The 19351-nt window shown below is 35.5% G+C and overlaps 1 protein-coding gene across 2 annotated transcripts; it reads right to left on the bottom strand.

Annotated features, from left to right (window-relative positions):
- Nucleotides 1-1463: 1463 nt before the first annotated feature.
- Nucleotides 1464-19057, bottom strand: vps11 (VPS11 core subunit of CORVET and HOPS complexes). Of its 2 annotated transcripts, none has more exons than XM_068223812.2 (16): nt 18889-19057; nt 18199-18343; nt 17970-18105; nt 17288-17451; nt 16379-16626; nt 15009-15210; nt 13597-13748; nt 13295-13481; nt 12208-12351; nt 11915-12112; nt 11395-11556; nt 10095-10228; nt 9675-9877; nt 5279-5450; nt 4966-5188; nt 1464-2198 (listed from the first exon to the last, which is right to left on the bottom strand). In XM_068223812.2, exons 1-16 carry the CDS (start codon nt 19032-19034, stop codon nt 2031-2033), a joined length of 2784 nt encoding a protein of 927 aa, XP_068079913.1. In that variant the 5' UTR covers nt 19035-19057; the 3' UTR covers nt 1464-2030.
- Nucleotides 19058-19351: the final 294 nt, after the last annotated feature.

Raw genomic sequence — 19351 nt, forward strand, 5'->3', positions numbered from 1 at the left:
AATAATTAGCCCCTTGTACACTGTAAAACCAAAAAGTCAACTTTATCAAATGAAATGAGTGTAGTTGACTTAAAATGTACAAAAGTTAATTTTACTCATTTGAATAGAGTTTTGAAGTCAGTGTTGAAGGTAATGAGTTAAATAAATACCTCATTACTCACTTCAACTTAAATGGAGTAAGTTCACAGTACTTATATAGATTAGTTTTTTTTTTTTAACTCAAATGGTTTGTAGCAATCAGTTTCCACAAATGGTTTGAGTTGCCTTAACTTATTGGGCTTTACAGTACTCAATTGGTTTAAGTTCTCTTCATTTATCAGGTTTTACTGTGCTCAAATTGATTCATTTACTCAAATGGATTAAGTTCACAGTACTCATTAGGATTGGTTTTTAAACTTAAATGGTTTGTTGCAATCGGTTTCCTCAGATTGTTTGAGTTACCTTAACTTTTTGGGTTTTACAGTGTATATGTTTAACAGAAAGATATATTTTTACACATTTATAAACAGTAGTTTTAACAACTAATTTCTAATGACTGGTTTATTTTAATATTTTATTCAATTTGCCATGATGACAATACTACAAAATATTTTTAAGACACTAGCATTCAGCTTAAGGTGACATTTAAAGGCTTAACTAGGCTAATTAGTTTAATTGAGCAAGTTAATTATGCATTGTATAACAGTGGTTTGTTCTGTAGACAAAACTTTGCTTAAAAGGGCGAATAATATTAAGCATAAAATTGTTTTTAAAGAATTAAAAACTGATTTTATTCTAGCCGAAATAAAACAAATCAGACTTTCTCCAGAAGAAAAAATATTATAGGAAATACTGTGAAAAATTCCTTGCTCTGTTAAACATAATTTAGGAAATATTTGAAAAAGAAAATTCACAGGAGGACTAATAGTTTTGACTTATGAATAAATACTCTTCTGAGTTTAAAATGCAAAATAACTTTTTCGTATGAAGGGCCAAAAACCAAATATCATTAAGAGTCGAGGACTGAAGGTAAATATACCAAACTATTTTACATTGTTGCCATGGGAAATTTTCTAAATAATTACACAATATTCATAAATAAATGGATTACTTTAAATCGTATTCATTAATAACTTTTTAAATGATAAATTATTGCAATAAAGTCATACATAAACACATTTATCACAGAGTGGAGTTCAAAACTTTATAAACTAGTCAAGCAGAATCTGCGTTTGCCTTCATTTGCTCGCCAAAGTCTCTGCATTGTCCTCTATCCCTTAGGTGACAGTTTGTAGATTTAAAACTAAATCTGATTGAATTTACACCATTTAAATTAAAACCGTCAATTTCATTTAGTTTTTGTAGCTTAGCAATTAAAAAAAAAAAAGGTTACATTAAATTTGAAAGTACTATCTCTTAATTGTCCCCATCATCCCCCGATGGCGGGCCAAATCAAAGGTTACCATAGGCAAACTTTGCCCTAGTTTTGGCATGCCTAATGTAGGTATTACATTTTTATTAGTTCATGACAAAAGATTTCAACAAACATCTGAGATTTAGCAGTACAACAGAGTCAGTGATAATTTCATACATTTATTAACAACACTTTTACAAGCTTTTGCCTGATTAATTTAGATTAGTTGCTTTAGCTACAGTAATAAGTGGTTGTTACACTAATTATACATTATACATGAATCATTAAAGGATGCAAAATAATGTGCAAGTCCATCTCTAGAGTGCACCAGCAAAAGCTTGAAAATGTCACACAGTCCTGAAGTGCAAGTTCTTGCGTTTCTCATCATCACCCACAGCGGTTTTGATACTTTCCTCTTTCTGCTGATTTGATCTTGCAGACGACACAGATGGAGAGATTTTGCAAGAGCTTTCATCTCTCTTTCCACTATACAGCCTATAAATAAATCAACACCAAGAAGAGGAACTGCAAAGGTAAATTTGGATTTTGTTATAAGACCGTTAAAGTAGCGCAAGGTCACGTGTCCGACCCTAGATCTGCTCTTCTTTTAAAGTGAACTCCAGTCCAGCCCAGCCCTTCAAACGTTTCTCTTGGTGTTAATGAGCAGATCTCTGTTGAATTCAGCCTCCAGATTCCCAGCTCCACCCTTTCCTCCGGGAGGATCCGTTATCAGAGTGAGTTTGTTGAACACTCCACGGCCAAAGTAGTCAGCGATGACTGAGAAGCCGTCGTTAGAGCATCTCAACTAGGAGAGAAGAGGAAAAAAGGCATGCAGTTATATTTAAGATAACATTGGCAATCAAATTTAAAGAGCGAGATTTAATTACAGCATTCGCCAGTGGAAAACCTTTTTTGATTTGCATGCAAGGAAACAGTAATCAAAACATGTGGACAGTAATGTGGACAAAATTATTAGCCCTACTGTAAAATTATAATTATTTTTCCAATATTCTCCCAAGTGATATTTAAGAGAGCAAGGAAATTTTCATAGTATTTCTTCTTATTTTGTTTTTCTTTTGGAGAAAATATTTTGCAAGTTTTTTTTTTAAATATTGAAAATATTTTTTTTTTCTATTGGCTACAGAGCAAACGGCTGTTGTTCAATGACTTATTTGTCCAATAAACTAGTTAAGCCTTTTCATTGCACTTTTAAGCTGAATACTAGTTCCTTTCAATATTACTTCTAAAATAGTATGTATTGTCAACATGTCAAAGACTAAATAAATTACTTATCAGAAAATAGTTATTAAAACTATTATGTTTATAAATGTGTTAAAATGAAACAGTAAAAAAAACACTTGTTAAATATTTGAAAAATAATCAAAAATTTTATATAACGGATGATAATTGTGTCTTTAAAATGTTGTAAATACAATATATGAGGAAAATATTTAAAACATATAATAATAAAAATAGTAATAATAATAATAATAATGACATGTGAAAGCAGTAGTTAATTTATTAATATTTGTACCATTATTCAATGCCAAAAAAGTATGTTTTACCCATTTTGCACCAGTGTAACCCACTCATTATCAATATTTGGTAGATTTTATTGTTTACTAAGAAACTAAACTACTGCATCTCTGTTAATTGTAATGTGTTTGTGTTCTGATAAAAGTTTATCCATTTTGGTTATTCATTTACATAACAAAATTCTATCTTTCGAAAACTCTCAGAGTACAATTTTTTAAACTATACCATTTTCCTCTCTCTGTGTATAATTCATGTAACCCCACTGCTTCAATTCAGAGGCTATTGGCTTCTTCTGACCTGTTGTTAGCATTGGCCCAAGCGAGTATATTGCCAAGTAAGTTATTTTAGTTTTTAATTTTGTTGATTCTTGTGAACTGCTATCATTTAAAAAAGCAAAGGAAAACTTTCCCATTTATGTAGGTACCTTGTTGCTGTTATAAATGTTAGTTCACCCAAAAATGAAAAGGATTTCATTTATTGTCCCTCATGTGGTTTTAAGCCTTTATTCATTCATTTTTTTTCGGCTTAGTCCCTTTATTAATCTGGGGTTGCCACAGCGGAATACACCGCCAACTTAACCAGCATATGTTTTACACAACGGATGCCCTTCGAGCTGCAACCCATCGCTGGGAAACACCCATACACTCTTATTCGCACTCATACACTATGGACAATTTTAGCTTACCCAATTTACCTATACTGCATGTCTTTGGGCTTGTGGGGGAAACCGGAGCACCCGGAGGAAACCCATTCGAACGCAGGGAGAACATGCAGACTCCACACAGAAATGCCAACTGACCCAGCTGAGGCTAGAACCAGCGACCTTCTTGCTCTGAGGTGACAGCATTACCTACTGTGCCCTTGCTTCGCCCAACCTTCATTCATTTACTATTAAATGATTTACTTTCGATTTCCATAGCAGGAAAAAAATGTTTACTATGGCAAATGTAAAGTAAATGGGTGCCGGCTGGAAGGGCATAAAACAGGATAGAATATTTGGTGGTTCATTCCGTTGTGTCGATCACTGATATCTTCTTTTGTGTTAACAGGAGAAATAAACTCAAATAGATTTTAAATATGTAAATAGTGAGAAGATAACAGCTTAAAGTTGCAGTAGGTGATCTGCCTAAATGCTAACCGGTTAGCATAATAGCTTTCAAATACAATGCCTTCCCTGCCGTCCAAAGCCCCACCTCCTGAAACACAAACGCGCATTTGAAAGATGAAAGAGACCCACTAGATCAGGGGTGGGCAAGGAGGGCCGGTGTCCTGCAAAGTTTAGCTCCAACCCTAATCAAACACACCTGCTTATAGATTTCTTGTGATCTTAAAGACACTGATTAGCATGTTCAGGTGTGTTTGACTAGTGTTGGAACAAAACTCTGCAGGGACACCGGCCCTCGAGGATCAAGTTTGCCCATCCCTGCACTAGATCATTTCATTCACCAGTCAGAAACTTCATAGTACTTTATAATACTGAAACTCTGAATGAAAAACTGTATTATATCCAGCATTTTTTCAGTTGTGTAGCAAGCAAAACTTCATAATACAATATTTCATGCACGCAAGGACCATTGCTCTCACTCTCTCACGTGCTGTCCTAAAGCGACTACTGTATGCTTAGTGGTTGACCGGCGGCGTGCAGGAATACACTTATTACTAAGCCATACTTACATGCTATTTTTTAGAGCGAATATTTAGAGTAGCATGTTAAACAGTATAGGGAGAGCGTCACAGGTTGACATTGTTCACAAATGAAACAATGTAAATATAAAACCAACTTCAGCTCAGTAAAGCAGGCTAGGCAGAAAAGCGCTATTTGCTGAGGTTTTGTTGTTCAACTATATAATTCTAAAGACACTCACCCACTGCACCTTTCATTTTCAGTTTTGGTTGAACTATCCCTTTAATTAGTTTATTGTCATTAGAAGCACCCACAGAGCTTCGCACTCTTAACAGGATAGTGATATCTATCTGATTTCCCCTTGCTTGTAAATCTGGCCCAAAACCTCTTAAAATAGCCCCAAAATAGCCACCTGTCTGTGAAAATGGTCATGCAGATCTCGTTTCTGATCCTGCGCACGCAACATGTCCATGACCTTCCTGTTCTCAGGGGTGCAGGTGGGACACTCTGCCTCACTCTCAGCGAAGCTCTCTAAGCAGTGTTGATGGAAAGAGTGGCCACACAGGAAGTGCACAGACGGCAGCTCGAGCGGGCTGTTGCACATGCTGCACTTGGTCTTCTGAAAGATCTTTGCACTAGAAGAACAATGCACATTTTAACTATACATTCACAGTGCACTCCCAGTCTTGATTCTGATTGGTTGGTTGCGTCCTCCATTTGCTTACCAAGTTTTAAGTTCTTGTATCTCAGACCGTAAATGAGCCGTCTCTTCTCTATACTGGCGAATCTTCCTTTCGTCTTCCTCAATCTGCTGGGTCTCCCTCTCCAGTTTATTAATCAGGTAGTCTTTGATGACTGATAAAGATGCTGTGGAATTATGGGCCAAAGTCTGCACCACTGCAAGACACACAATCGAATAAGGTCTAAATTGTGCTGAAGCAAATATGGAAAACACAATTATGTAATGTAAAGTTCATCTGCCGGTATTCAATAATTCAATATATATCTTGAAAATGAACATGCACAATATTGATTTTGTGGGCACTTTAAAATACAGTGAATATATTTTTTATTATTTAAACTTATTGGGCCCTATCATACACCCCCGGCGCAGTGTGGCGCAAGGTGCGGCGCAATAGTCTTTTGGTAATTTCAGCTTGGTGCAAGAGTCGTTTTGAGGCGTTGCTCTACGCTGTTTAAATAGCAAATGCATTAGCGCTCAGATGTGCGCCCATAGGCGTTCTGGTCTAAAAAGGAAGGCGTTCAGAGGCGGACCGCTGGCACGTTGCTATTTTGAGTAAATAAAATAGATTTTTCATTAGACCAAAACAAACCCGGTCTAAACTCCGGCGCAAAGTTGCGCCTCGCTTACGCACTGCTTAATAAACACAAGAGAGCAATAGGCAAATATCTTTACATATGAAAAAAATTAAATATTAAGGATATATATAGGATATAATAAGAATAGATATAGAATATAAATATAAAGGATTAAAATATTACAAAACATATTATTTTCTAGCCTACATAAGTATGAAAAATCACTGCTTTTATGTCTTCTTCATCTCAGGAGGCTTTTTTAGTTCATTCATAACAATTTGCTTTTGTATAATGTTATTACTCATAACTCATACTTATAACTCATTAAGAAAATAAACTCAACCCTTTTAGACCATGCGCCTTGGTGCAAAGCAGGTTTTCCCGTCCTTAAATTAGCAAAAACACGTTCTGACACGCCCTGAAAGCATTTGCGCCCTGCGTTTTGTGCTCTGCGCATGGACCGTCAAAATAGAGCCCTTAGAGTGCGTTTGAAGAATATTCACACTGTTAGCTCTTGTGAATTTGTGCTGTTGTATTACTGTATTTAGCACTTTGGTTTATGAGAAAAGCACCTCATTTATAAAATGTATTTTTATTAATATTAGTAGTAGTTGCTTAAAGACGTAATAGGCGATTTATTTTTAAACATTAACATTTTACGTTTTAATCTGGCCTACGACTACTTATAGGCCTTTTGTTTGTTAACTCTGTACTAGTGATGCACGGATGGCGGTTATATCCGTGAGCGCTGCTCATAATCCTCGGGTCGGGCGGGCCGGGTAATAAATAAAAATACATTATGAATAATTGTGGGTGGGTTGCGGGTGGAAGTAGCGGGACATGGCAGTGGACCAACAAAAAAGCAGAGAGTGGGTTTTGCAGAATGGGAAGATGTGACGATTAAAATAATGGATGAAGTGCATGAGTAGCCTACAGTTCAAAGTTTCAGTTAGCAGGAAAATCTGCTATCGTTCAGGGAGAAACAAGATCGCCTAATTCCATGACTGCAGCGCCTTGCGAGGACAATCTTGTTCAATCCTACAACAAGCGGTGAGTGCGAACACTCATTCAGTGCAGCTGGCTGCGTTTTGGAGGCAAGGCCGAATTGCTCGAATCTAGGCACTGTAGATGCTATTCTGTTTTTGCACATTGCGAAAAAAGGGCCAAGTAAATATAAGATAGCTGCCGTTTAGGCTGAAGTGGCACCCTTTTTGTTATCTTGTTCCTTTATCTGTAAAAGCTAAAATGTCTTTATTTTACTTTCTGAATCTACTTGAAAATTAAGAAAATGTTGTTAAAAGACAAACTTTTGATTTTATAAATGTTAATTTAAAAACGTTTAAGATTATTATTTAACATATTATTTTACTATCAGAAATGCGCTGATTAAAGATCACTGAATCTGCTGTTAATATCTACGGTGACTTATCATCATTCCTAAAACAAAGAATTAAATTATTAAGTGACGATTGGGTGCGGGTTGGGTGCGTATATATATATTAGATAAAAAATATGTGTGGGCGGGTGGTGGGTGGATGATTAGTATGAAGCCGCGGAATCGGGTGTCATTTCAGCTAATCCGCACATCTCTACTTTGTACAGTAAGGCACCATTTGTTAACATCAGTTAAGTTCACTAAAGGTAAAGTGATTAAAACTACAACAGCATTTATTAATCTTAGGTGATATTAATTGCTTAATGCCTATTAATGCATTAATAATAATTGTTTATTAAATGGATTTAATAATGATACAATTCAGTTCTTATAGCTACTTTTAATGCATTATTTGATGTTTACTAATGAGACTAGGCCTGTCACAATATCTATTTTTTGTTGTGTGGTATAAATCACCAAAATATATTACGATAAACAATATTATTGTCATTTTAAGATCATTTTATGCCAATAATTATATAATGCCAGAATGACAACATAATATCACCACAATGCAAGAACATTCTTCCAAAGAACACATCATATTTTATTCTTAAGGATATTTCATCTAATTATAGTCATTTTAACAATTTAATAGTTACGCGTTAGAATCAGAATGTAAAAACGCATATCTTAAATAAAAATAATAATACATGTTAACAAAAATGTAAAAAGTAACAGAGGCTTCAATATATGGTTCCAGATTATTTTCAGTTGTCAGGCACCCTCATGAAAATATACTAAAGTAATTTAGAGTACTAAATACTGTAGTGTTTTTTTTTAACCATACTGACACCACCAATAAAGATAGAGATGTTGCACAATCAGCTCATATGTTACTAGAATTAGTTTTAATGTTTGGGCGATATACCCCCACTGGCCACTTTATTAGGTACACTTCACTAGTATCGGGTTGGACCCCCTTTTGCCTTGAGAACTGCCTTAATCCTTCATAGCATAGATTCAACAAGGAACTGGGAATATTCCTCAGAGATTTTGCTCCATATTGACATGATAGCATCATGCAGTTGCTGCTGATTTGTTGGCCTCACATCCATGATGCCAATCTCCTGTTCCACCACATCCCAAAGGTGCTCTATTGAATTTAGATTTGGTGACTGTGGACGCCATTTGAGTAGAGTGAACTCATTGTCTTGTTCAAGAAACCAGTCTGAGATGATTCGCGCTTTATGACATGGTGCATTATCCTGCTAGAAGTAGCCATCAGAATATAGGTACACTGTGGTCATAAAGGGATGGACATGGTCAGCAACAATACTCAGGTTTCTTGTGCAAAGAAAATTTTCCCCACACCATTACAACACCACCAGCAGCCAGATATGTTGATACAAAGCAGGATGGATCCATGCTTTCAGGTTGTTGACACTAAATTCTGACTCTACCATCTGAATATCGGAGTAGAAATCGAGACTCATTAGACCAGGCAACGCTTTTCCAATCTTCTATTGTCTAATTTTTGTGAGCATGTGCAAATTGGAGCCTCAGTTTCCTGTTCTTAGCTGACAGGAGTGGCACCCAATGTAGTCCTCTGCTGCTGTGGTCCATCCGCCTCAAGGTTTGACATGTTGTATGTTCAGAGATGCTCTTCTGCATACCTCAGTTGTAACAAGTGTTTATTTGAATTACTGTTGCCTTTCTATCAGCTCAAACCAGTCTGGCCATTCTCATCTGACCTCAGGCATCAACAAGGCACTTGAGCACACAGAACTGCAGCTCACTTTTCTCTTTTTCGGATCATTACACTAGAGATGGTTATTGCATGAAAATCCCAGTAGATCAGCACTTTCTGAAATACTCCCATCTGGCACCAACAACCATGCCATGTTCAAAGTTACTTAAATCACCTTTCGTTTGAGCTGCAGCAGATAGTCTTGACCATTAGTTGCCGCCATGTTACTGGCTGATTAGAAATTTGTGTTAAAGAGCAGTTGGATAGGTGTACCTAATAAAGTGGCCAGTGAGTGTATATTGAATTACCAAAAATGATGGAGGTTATGTCCATGTGTTGTGCGATAAGTCCATATATTGATTATTGTTCTGTATTTTGTCATCTTTTTAACAATTTAATGTGTTGAAAACATTTGTTTACTCTTACTTTGTTACTCTTACCTTGTTATACCTGTTAAAGTAATCTTTTTTGCAGCTTAATAACACTGTATACTGTGATAAAATGTCAGCAACAGAAAATCTGATACGGGCAGAAGCCCAAGTTCATTCAGAGGTTGGAAAATTCATCAACATGACCACTAAACAAAAGGCGTTAAAAGTAACTCTTAAGTTTAGATGTGTGAAAACACCGGCCATGTCACCTAACTTGTTTGGCCTTTGTCTGACTTCTCACTCACCCAGAAGCGGAGGCATCAGGTTATTGTCGTCGATGTGCTTCAAGACTTCACTAATGTAGGACTTGCAGTTTTCTTCTTTGCGTGCGAAATAGCCCAGTGCCTGCTCCCACAAGCACACTTCGCTGTCCCCATAGCGCTTACAGGCCTCCACCACTTTCCCATACTCCTCATTCTGCATGTGGTAATGCATGATCTGCTGATACCTGCGGTAAGTATTTTGTATCATTAGTGTGTGTGCAGCTGTTTGTAACTTGACTAAATGTGTGTTACTTTTAGTTATGTTAGCTCATGCTGCTTGCTATTGGAAACTAGTTTTTGTTTTCAAAATGTAATAATTTTCATAAATAACATTGTGATGTTTCAGGAGTCATGCCGGGTACATTCAAAACACTTTGTGTGAGAATGAGAAAGCTCGCTCACAGTTTGCCCTTTTCATACAAATACAGCACTCCTTCTTTAAAGTTGTGCATCTGGCAGAGCACGAGGGCCTTGTCAAACACAGTGTTGTCGCTCCTCAGAAGGGAGAGTGCTGCCTCCTGCAGGACTTTTTTCTTCTGTAAGACACAGACAGAGAGACAGAAGGGTTCACTGTAGGCTTTTAAAGCAAGCTAGTCAGCAATCAATCCAAACTGCCTTTTTTATTTTAGAGATTCACTTATTCTGGGTGCATCTTAACATTTTACAATCTGGTTGTACAAGTTAATGTTTAATAACATGAACGACTATTTATTAGAGTATTTATTATTGTTATTTAACATTAGTTAATGAAAATACTAATTGTTGTTCATTTTTAGTTTGTGTTAACTCATAGTGTCTTAGCCAATGTTAATAAGCATGAATTTGGATTTCAATGATGTTTTATGATTAATAAATGCTGTACTGTACAAGTATTGATCGTAATTAGTTCATGTTAGTAAATACATTAAGTAATGAAGCCTTTTTGTAAAGTGTGACCAAGTTCTGTCATTCTTTATAGTCATTTAACTGACTTCATATATCTTTATATATCTTTACTGACTTTATAATTATATATCTATTATGGCGAAAACTAAATTTAAGCACACATACAATCAATCAAATAAATGTGCTATAACGTTTACAACTGATAGATCGATCAAAACTGCAATACTTTAAGGATCCACTGATTTATGACTATTGCTTAATAATTATTTAGATTCCATAAAATGAAACTAAAATAGAAAAACAACCATAATCAGTCATTTGAACTAATGTTAAGCATCCTAATTATTGTGTGAAAGTAGATTTTTGTTTTGAGATTTGTAGAAATTCTCTTAAAGTCATCAAAATGTTGATATTTTACCAATATTTTGTGCTTTACTCTTCTTTGCTCTGAATAAATTAAAGAACAGACTTATTAAAATGTGGTAAAATTACTTAAATTATACTCGGCATAAAGACCAGTTAATTCCCAACGTAAACACGAAGAAATTTCTAAAATCCTGCAGTTTTAAAACACAAATTAAACAGGTCTTAAAGAAAGGTCACAAATGTGGTTAAATTTATCTTTATCTACATGTATCTGTGTTTTTTTTTTGTTTTGTTTTAAGGCTTTTGTGATTGTATATAGTTTAAAAAAGCACAATTAAAAGGTTTACCACAAAAAAAAAATTGAAATCTGCAGAGTTGCATTTGCAGTCTATAATAGCAAACAATGACAATAACAAAGCATGACAGATGTATATAACATATAAACTTTTACCCCTGGGTCCTGCTCATGTGCCCAGTCCTGCAGTCTGAGCTCTAGCAGAGTGTCATAAACTCCTTCAGGAGAGAACGGGTCCACCTCGATCATGTGCTCCAGAAACAATCGCAGCTCTCGCGGGTTATTGGCAAACACTGGGATGAACTCCTCTGGATTGGCCTGTAAAAAATTTTAATGAAGTAAATGTTGCATTATAAAGCGATGGTTCACACACAAATTAATATTGTCATCAATTACTCATCCTTCACCAGTTTCTGATTTACACAAAAGAAGATATTTCGAAATATGCTGGTTGCTGGCACTTATCGTCTTCCATTGTAGGAAAAAATAATACAATGGAAGTCAATGGGGTCCAGCAACCAGCATTCTTCAAAATATCTTCTTTTTTAAAAATTTAAAACCAAGAATAAATGATAAGATAATTTTCACTTTTGAAATATTGAGTGAACTACCCCTTTTACCCGATACGAAAATATCAGTTTATTTGAAAGCTTTAATGCAAATATAAATAAATAACCTTGTTTTCCACAGGCCTGTCCAGACTGTCCCGGTCGGTGGAGTCTTTGCTGGGGTGATAGTCGGTGCAGAGGCGCTTTAAGAGGATGGTGGAGCTCTCGGGAACATGGTGCATAAGAGTTTTACCATAACGCTTCATGTTACTTTCAGCCTGATCAAATGGCAACCTACCGATGTAGCGCAAAGCCTCTTGATAATTCTGATTGGGAGTGGACAGAATGAACAGGTATTGGCTTACAGACTCATTGAAAAGTATTTGTTATGCAACAAAACTGCACAAAAAATGCTATTCACCTTCAAATCCTCTAGCTGGATCTTCAGATACCATTCATGGTGCATGTGTCTCTCTGCCAGAAACACGGCGTGACTGTGATAACCAGCCTGGCGTAACACTTTGATGGCAATTTCAACATCAAAATGCACCTCGCTCTCATTGCTCTTTTTAAAACAAGGGATACAGAGTATAAGCATTGTTGGTGGGGAGGGTGTCATTCAAAAAGCCTAAATGCACATTTAAGAGAGAGAGTTTTGAAAAACATAAACAACCATCATAATGCTTGTGAAGGTTTTAATAGATTTATGTTACTCTAGACAAGTGTTTCCCAACCTTGTTCTTGGAGGCACACCAACAGTACATATTTTGGATGTCTCCCTTATTAGACCCAGTCATTTCAGGTTTTTGAGTCTCTTCTAATGTTCTGATGAGTTTGATTTAGGTGTGTTTGATTCGGAAGAGGTTGTAAATTTGTACTGTTAATGTGCATTCAGGAACAGGGTTGGGAAACTAGCCCTAGACCACAAAACCAAATGTTGCACGGGTGTATTTTTGGCTATTGTAAGGGTCATAATGATCTTTTTTTTTTAATATAAAGCTCATCTTCCATGAATATATTTTCTAAATTTCCTAGTGTAACTACAAAACTCAATTTTTGATTAGTAATATGCATTGCAGAGAGCTTATGGACATGTTTAAGGCTATTTTCTCTGTATTTTGATTGTTTGAACTCTAGATTTTATTTTAAACAGATTTTCAAATGTTTTCAATCCAAATAATGTCCGATCCTAGAAAAAAAAACATATATCAATGGAAAACTTATTTATTCAGCTTTGAGATAACATATAAATCTCAATTTAAAAAAAAAAACATTAATTAAAAAGAAAATGTATGATTGGTTTTGTAGTACAGGGTCCCATCTTAGATATTGTACTGGTTTTAGTGAAAACTTTGGGTTTGTACCTGTAATTCTTTTTTTGCCTTCTATTCGTGTTATGTTAAAAATCATTAAATCCTAATGAAATATGCTCCAAAACACACTGTAAACCATACATGTTCTGGTTTTATTGTTTAAAATGTGATGGTTTATGTTTATTCTCAGCAGACCTTTATGAACTCCTCCAGCTTGGAGCTGTCCTTCAGTTTGGTGTAGCAGTTGAGCAGTAGTGTAGTGTGATCAGCGTTGGCCAGTGACTGCCTGTGAAGGGCCTGCAGGTATGCGGTTAGGTTGTGTATTCTCTGTGCATCCAAAAACTTGCGGATAACATAGGATGGTTCGAGCTTCCCAATGGTGCTAAAAAAACACAGAAGGTTCATTTGATGCTTAATTTAAACCCCATATTTTTTTATATTTATGGATTTCAGTGAAATGCAGTAGAAGTGAGCAGATATCTGAACTGGACAGTTACCGGATATATTGTTGAATAGCTCCATCATGATCTCCTTTGACGTAGAGATGGTCTCCATATTGCCTGAATATCTCAGACAGACCATCATTGTCCAGGTGTTGACTTTTGGCCAAGTTAATGGCCATCACAAACAGATTCTTCTTAAACAGCATCTAAATAACACATTTATACATTATTTAACACATAAGTTAAGGATGATTATATTATACAAAAATATATATATTATCATAAAGTATTAAGTAATAATTATTTTATTTCTGAATCTTCATTTTGTAGTTATTTTTAATTAAATTTTATATTTTATACATAAATGTATATTTTAATTATTTATATTTAAAACTTTGTTAGATTTTATTGTATATTTTGTTTTTATTTAGATTTAAGGGCTGCCAGTTAAATAATAAAAATTTATATATATATATATATATATATATATATATATATATATATATATATATATATATATATATATATATATATATATATATATTTCACAGTTGATGTGTAAAATAATATTGTTTAAACACATTTACATATCAGTGCCATCTAGTGTTGTAATCCAGTTGCACTTTCATATTTTACATTTAATTAATTAAACTGTGCAAAATATATTTTAGGAAAAAAAATCCAAAGGTTTGGAAACAATTAACATTTATTTATTTAGGAAAAATAATTATAGCCTAACACTGTTACGTAAAATAAATAAAGAAAAAAAGAATCCACAAATATAATAATCATATATAAAATGTCAATGAAAAAATAATAATAATAATAATAATGTACATAATATTAATAATCATAATAATGTATATAATAATAATTATAGTAATGTTTATAATAATAATAATAATGTATATATTAATGTAAATAATAATAATAATAATGATGATGGGGCAAAGCAGTGGTGCAGTAGGTAGTGCTTGAAGGGCATCCGCTGCGTAAAAACTTGCTGGATAAGTTGCCAGTTGGTGGTGACCCCAGATTAATAAAGGGACTAAGCCGACAAGAAATTAATAATAATAATGATAATAATAATAACAATAATAATAATAATAATAATAATAAGCTGTTTTAAAAGATATTATTAATAAATGTTTTTGGCCAAATTAGAATGGTTTCTGAAAGTGGTGGCTGCTAAAACTTTCAATAGCATCTGGATGCAGACATGGATTAGCAAGCTGAGACTGCATATTTCATAGATGCAATGTCAGACACAATACACTCAGTGGATCTAGTGACATCACTGTGAGGGGTAGAGTTAGGTGTGCGGATTATAAAGCATTGCATGCAGCTCAACACCAGGTCTGCATCCAGACCCCTCTCCAAAATTTTAGCTCTGGCATCACAGGAATAAAAGTACTTTAAACTGTACTGTATAGTGTTTTTGTAATGAATGCCAACACCTCACTAACCTCCAGCTTGGTCTGTGTGTCTTTCTCCTGCAGCATATACACCGTCCTGTCACTTGTTAGGACGTAGAAAGACCCCCATTCAGCCAGAACGTCAATGACATCATCAAACACCGCACTGTAAGCGATGAACTTGTTGTCTAAATCGTAAATGGTCAGGATGTGCTTTTCTGTAGGGGACGTCTGTCTGCTGCCATAATCAGATCTGTGCAGATTAAGCAAAAAGATTTGAATGAGTAGTGCATGTTAACACGTTATAAAAGCGGTAAGTACACAACTGTATTAACTATATAAAATCATCAAATTATTAAAATTATGACAAAAATGTAGCATTTATATTTAAATACATTTTTATAGATTAAGTCTATTATAATATAGATTGTATTTTGTGTTTTTATTCACATTTTTTAATTATAATTATTATTCTAATATATAGTGTTATCGTTTTCATTTTCATTCACTGTATAAGGTTCTGGTTACCACATATTTGCAAGTAAACTCTGAAAAAATAAACAAACATTAAAGCAATCATTAAAGATTAAACAGCAATTAACCTCTTTTTAGACAGCAAGCTTAGAGACACGGACCCACGGCACGCTGTAGCCGTTCATGAAGACTCGTATGCGTTTGTTTCCATGATCCATGGAGTTTGTTGCATGTTTTTTCCCCGCGATCTTGTCAGGGCCGACCATACAGCAAAGCTGTGTGTGTGCTGCAAGCATTTTTGTCGGGAGAGCAGTACAAGAATTGAAGAATGGCGGACGTTGACTTTTATCAGGAGTTCGTTCACATTTAGACACATCGCCGTGCTGCTGTGTTTGCCAAAATCCTCTATATTACCAGCAGGGCTAATGGTTAAAATAGGTAGGTCAGGAGACCAGCTGCACTGAGTCTGCATTCAGATCTATAATTTAGACCCGGGGATCGAGGGAGAATCCTCATTTATAGTGTTTACATAAACACACTTATCTTTATAATGATATAAATTGTGGTTATGTGTATATGAAATTACGAATAACAAATGTAGCTGGGCATTAAATTACTGTTTATTTCTTTGCATTTTAACTTTGTGAACTATAAACTCATGCATCTCCTCATGGTTTGTCTCTCATTTTGTGAGCTGACAACAGTTGTTCGCTCCCCTTCTCCCCTGCTGGCCACGCCCACTCCTGACCAATGCTCGCGGAGCTCCACGCCCATTAATCATGCATCTTTTGAAAAAATTCTGAAGTAGACTTTAACCGAAAGTGGGGGGTGTCATGGCCCTTTAAAGGACCCTTTTACATGTGATCCCTTTCCAGTAAATTGTTGGTAATTTTCCACGAAAGTGTGTATATGTGAAAGGGGCATATAATGCATGGAATACATCTTACTTGCTGGGCGACTTGTTACTGTGTGTGAGCAGCAGCAGGTATCCTCTGTGCCAGTGTGTCAAAAGCTTATGCCCATCAAAAGCGAAGCAGGGTCCTCTCTCATCAGGCTGGTACAGATACACACAATCATCTCCAGCCACTATAAACTGCGAGTCCTGTGACGGGTCAGTGAGCGCAGAACAGCGGAGAGCACAGCCGTGTGTGTCCAATTCTACACGAGGATACTCTTTCACTGACAACGTGTAACACTGTCGACATAACAACAATACTGGTTTAGACTGGCATTCTTTTATAGAAATAATTTATTTGTTATCATTATAAAAGAAACATAAAAGTCTCAACATGTTTAGCATAAAATACACACAAACATAAATATGTTAAAATATGTAAATAGAGGTAGAGGTATTGTCAGAGGAATTCAATGGACTTCAGTCAATTATTCAACTTTAAACAGCTCTGTTAAAACAGCACTCAAACAGCTACTGCATGTGTGATACATTTATCATATTTCGTTTAGTTTTGTAGTTTTAGTTTGACTTTTGTTCTCCGTGAATTAACTGAAATTACTCTGCATAGTGCTATGGCACTGCAATATGGTAAAGACCAGCCTGGAACTACTTTAGCTGTGCGTTGATCTGAACATAAGTGCAAACTTTAGAATGTTCATCAGCCAATAAGATTCAAGCATTCAACAGCCACTTAGTATAAAGGAGAGCAAAGCATTACAGAACATTTTTACAATAAAAGACATGAGTTAAATCGTGTAAAATTATTTGTAAATATATTTCAAGATATTTTCAGTTTAGTGCAGATTTTTAGTAAGGTGTGTGTGAGTGTGTGTAGACCTGAGACATCGGTTTTATTCAGATTCACTGATTGGCATGACAGAAACTGAAAGGTGCAACATACCTGCACTTTCTCTAAGGTGGCAACAAACAGGTGTGTGATTTTCCCAGCCTGTCTGAAAGCCAGGCCTGTGATTGGACAGTTGCCCTCATGGAGGCTGAGCGTTTTGCTGTGTCGATCTCTGGTGATGTCACCCTTCGTCAGCACAACACTGCCATCTGTAAAACCTGAGCATTCAACACAGATACTGAATTAGAATTGATATTAAGGTAACATCCACTTAAATTATTAGCAATGTCAAACCCATATTTTTTTTAAACTACACCACATGTATGATATTGGAAAAGTCTTGCATTATAATATTTTGTTTTGCTGCAATATGTGTTGCGATATTAATGTCACCACCAGATGACTTGAATAGATCTATTTGGAAAGATTTAATTTAGACCGACTGAGATGATCACGTCCTAGTTCTATGCAGTGCATCTGCATAAATTATAATGAATTACAAGCTGAAATAAACAACTAAACAGTGCTTTCTGGTTTAATAAATAATTTATTAATGTGACTATTGCAGATATACACATTGCGATATTGATACCTATCTATATCAGCAAATCAGTTAACATTTCTAATGTTACGTTTTTAAAAGTTCACAGATTTTCTTTTTCAGTGTTTGCAGTTTTCATGGTTTATGTCTAGTTATCTTTAATATTCCTGATTTGTGAATTTAACAAACTCCTACCTATAGCCATGAAATTAAGGTTTTCATGTACGCTGAGACAAGACACTTCAGTGGGTTTGTTTCCAGGAATGGCAGGGAATATTCGGGTACACAGAGGACTGCCACTGTCCCTCTTATCAAGATTCCACACCTTCACCTGATGGACAAACGCATAAACTATTGAATACATTTCTAAAGTGCACACACAGACAAAGAGCCATGTTTATCAGACAGCAGTCGTGAACCCTACCAGAGGATTGATGCCAGGTTCATCCTGCCCCACTGACACCAGGATGTTGTGTTGTTTGAGCTGGTACAGGTGCGTCACCCGCAGCTTATATGCCTGGAAGCTTGATAGCTGGAGAGAGCGGGTCAAAAACCAGATCTGACCATCCATATGTGCATCACAGAGTTAAAGAACACATGCACGAATATCAAAACTGAATCTCTATATGATCAGCTAGGGATGATTGAGATAGATTTGGTTGTATATTCGCACATTCAGATTTTCTCCTTAATAATATAATTTCAGAAAAGTATTTGCAAATTCTTAATAGGAAAATCATATCTGCAGCCAATGACTATTAAAGTACAACACTGTTCAGTCATTTAAATAGTGCTAATGTTGTTTTGAAGTCATGTTTGCATGCGACTTCAGACTGAATATTCACAATAGCGCGGTAAATAATGTAGGGACGTTATCACTGAACGAATGTGCGAATATAACACCAACTTTACCTCCATCTATGGATGACAGAATATGGTAAAATGAATAAATAAAGGAAACACAGACATTTAGTCAAATGTAGTTTACATTTCATAAAGCAGGTTTGCAGCGGCCTTTTAAAACATGCAGATTGTACGACTATAGTTATGAATTACACTGGGTATTACTGTTTGACAGTATCATCATTGCTAACTAGCCACAAGCATTTTAAGGATATCTCCGAGCACAATGTGTCCTCGGCCTGAATCACAGGCCGATATGCCCATCGGTAGCTGGAAGTTTTTCCCATTTTCGCTCGGATCCTTCACAGTTTCTTTATCGAAAAACACAAATCGTCTCCACTGTAAAAACGCTGCCATTTTCTGAGCAGTTCTTGTTTAGCAAAATCATGTGACTCGCATTACGGTCATGTGACTGGAGGCAGGATGATATTTTTCAGTTTTTGACGCTATAAAAATAAGAAAAAAAAAATTAAGAACACTTTAGTTGACTGAAAAGGGTGCTTTTAAAAGTTATTAATATGACGCGAAAACGTAATAAAAATCTAAACGAACAAATCGTTCCTTTGAGTCCCCTGGCGGTTCATGAACAAATTCGGTTCATCACTGAACTGTTGAACCGAGAACTTTATTTCTTATCATCATGGGTGAAGGTGTTAATTATAGTAACAGCAGAA

The sequence above is a fragment of the Danio rerio genome, chromosome 10 (genome assembly GCF_049306965.1).
Source record: "Danio rerio strain Tuebingen ecotype United States chromosome 10, GRCz12tu, whole genome shotgun sequence".
In the NCBI taxonomy this organism is placed as follows: Eukaryota; Metazoa; Chordata; class Actinopteri; order Cypriniformes; family Danionidae; genus Danio; species Danio rerio.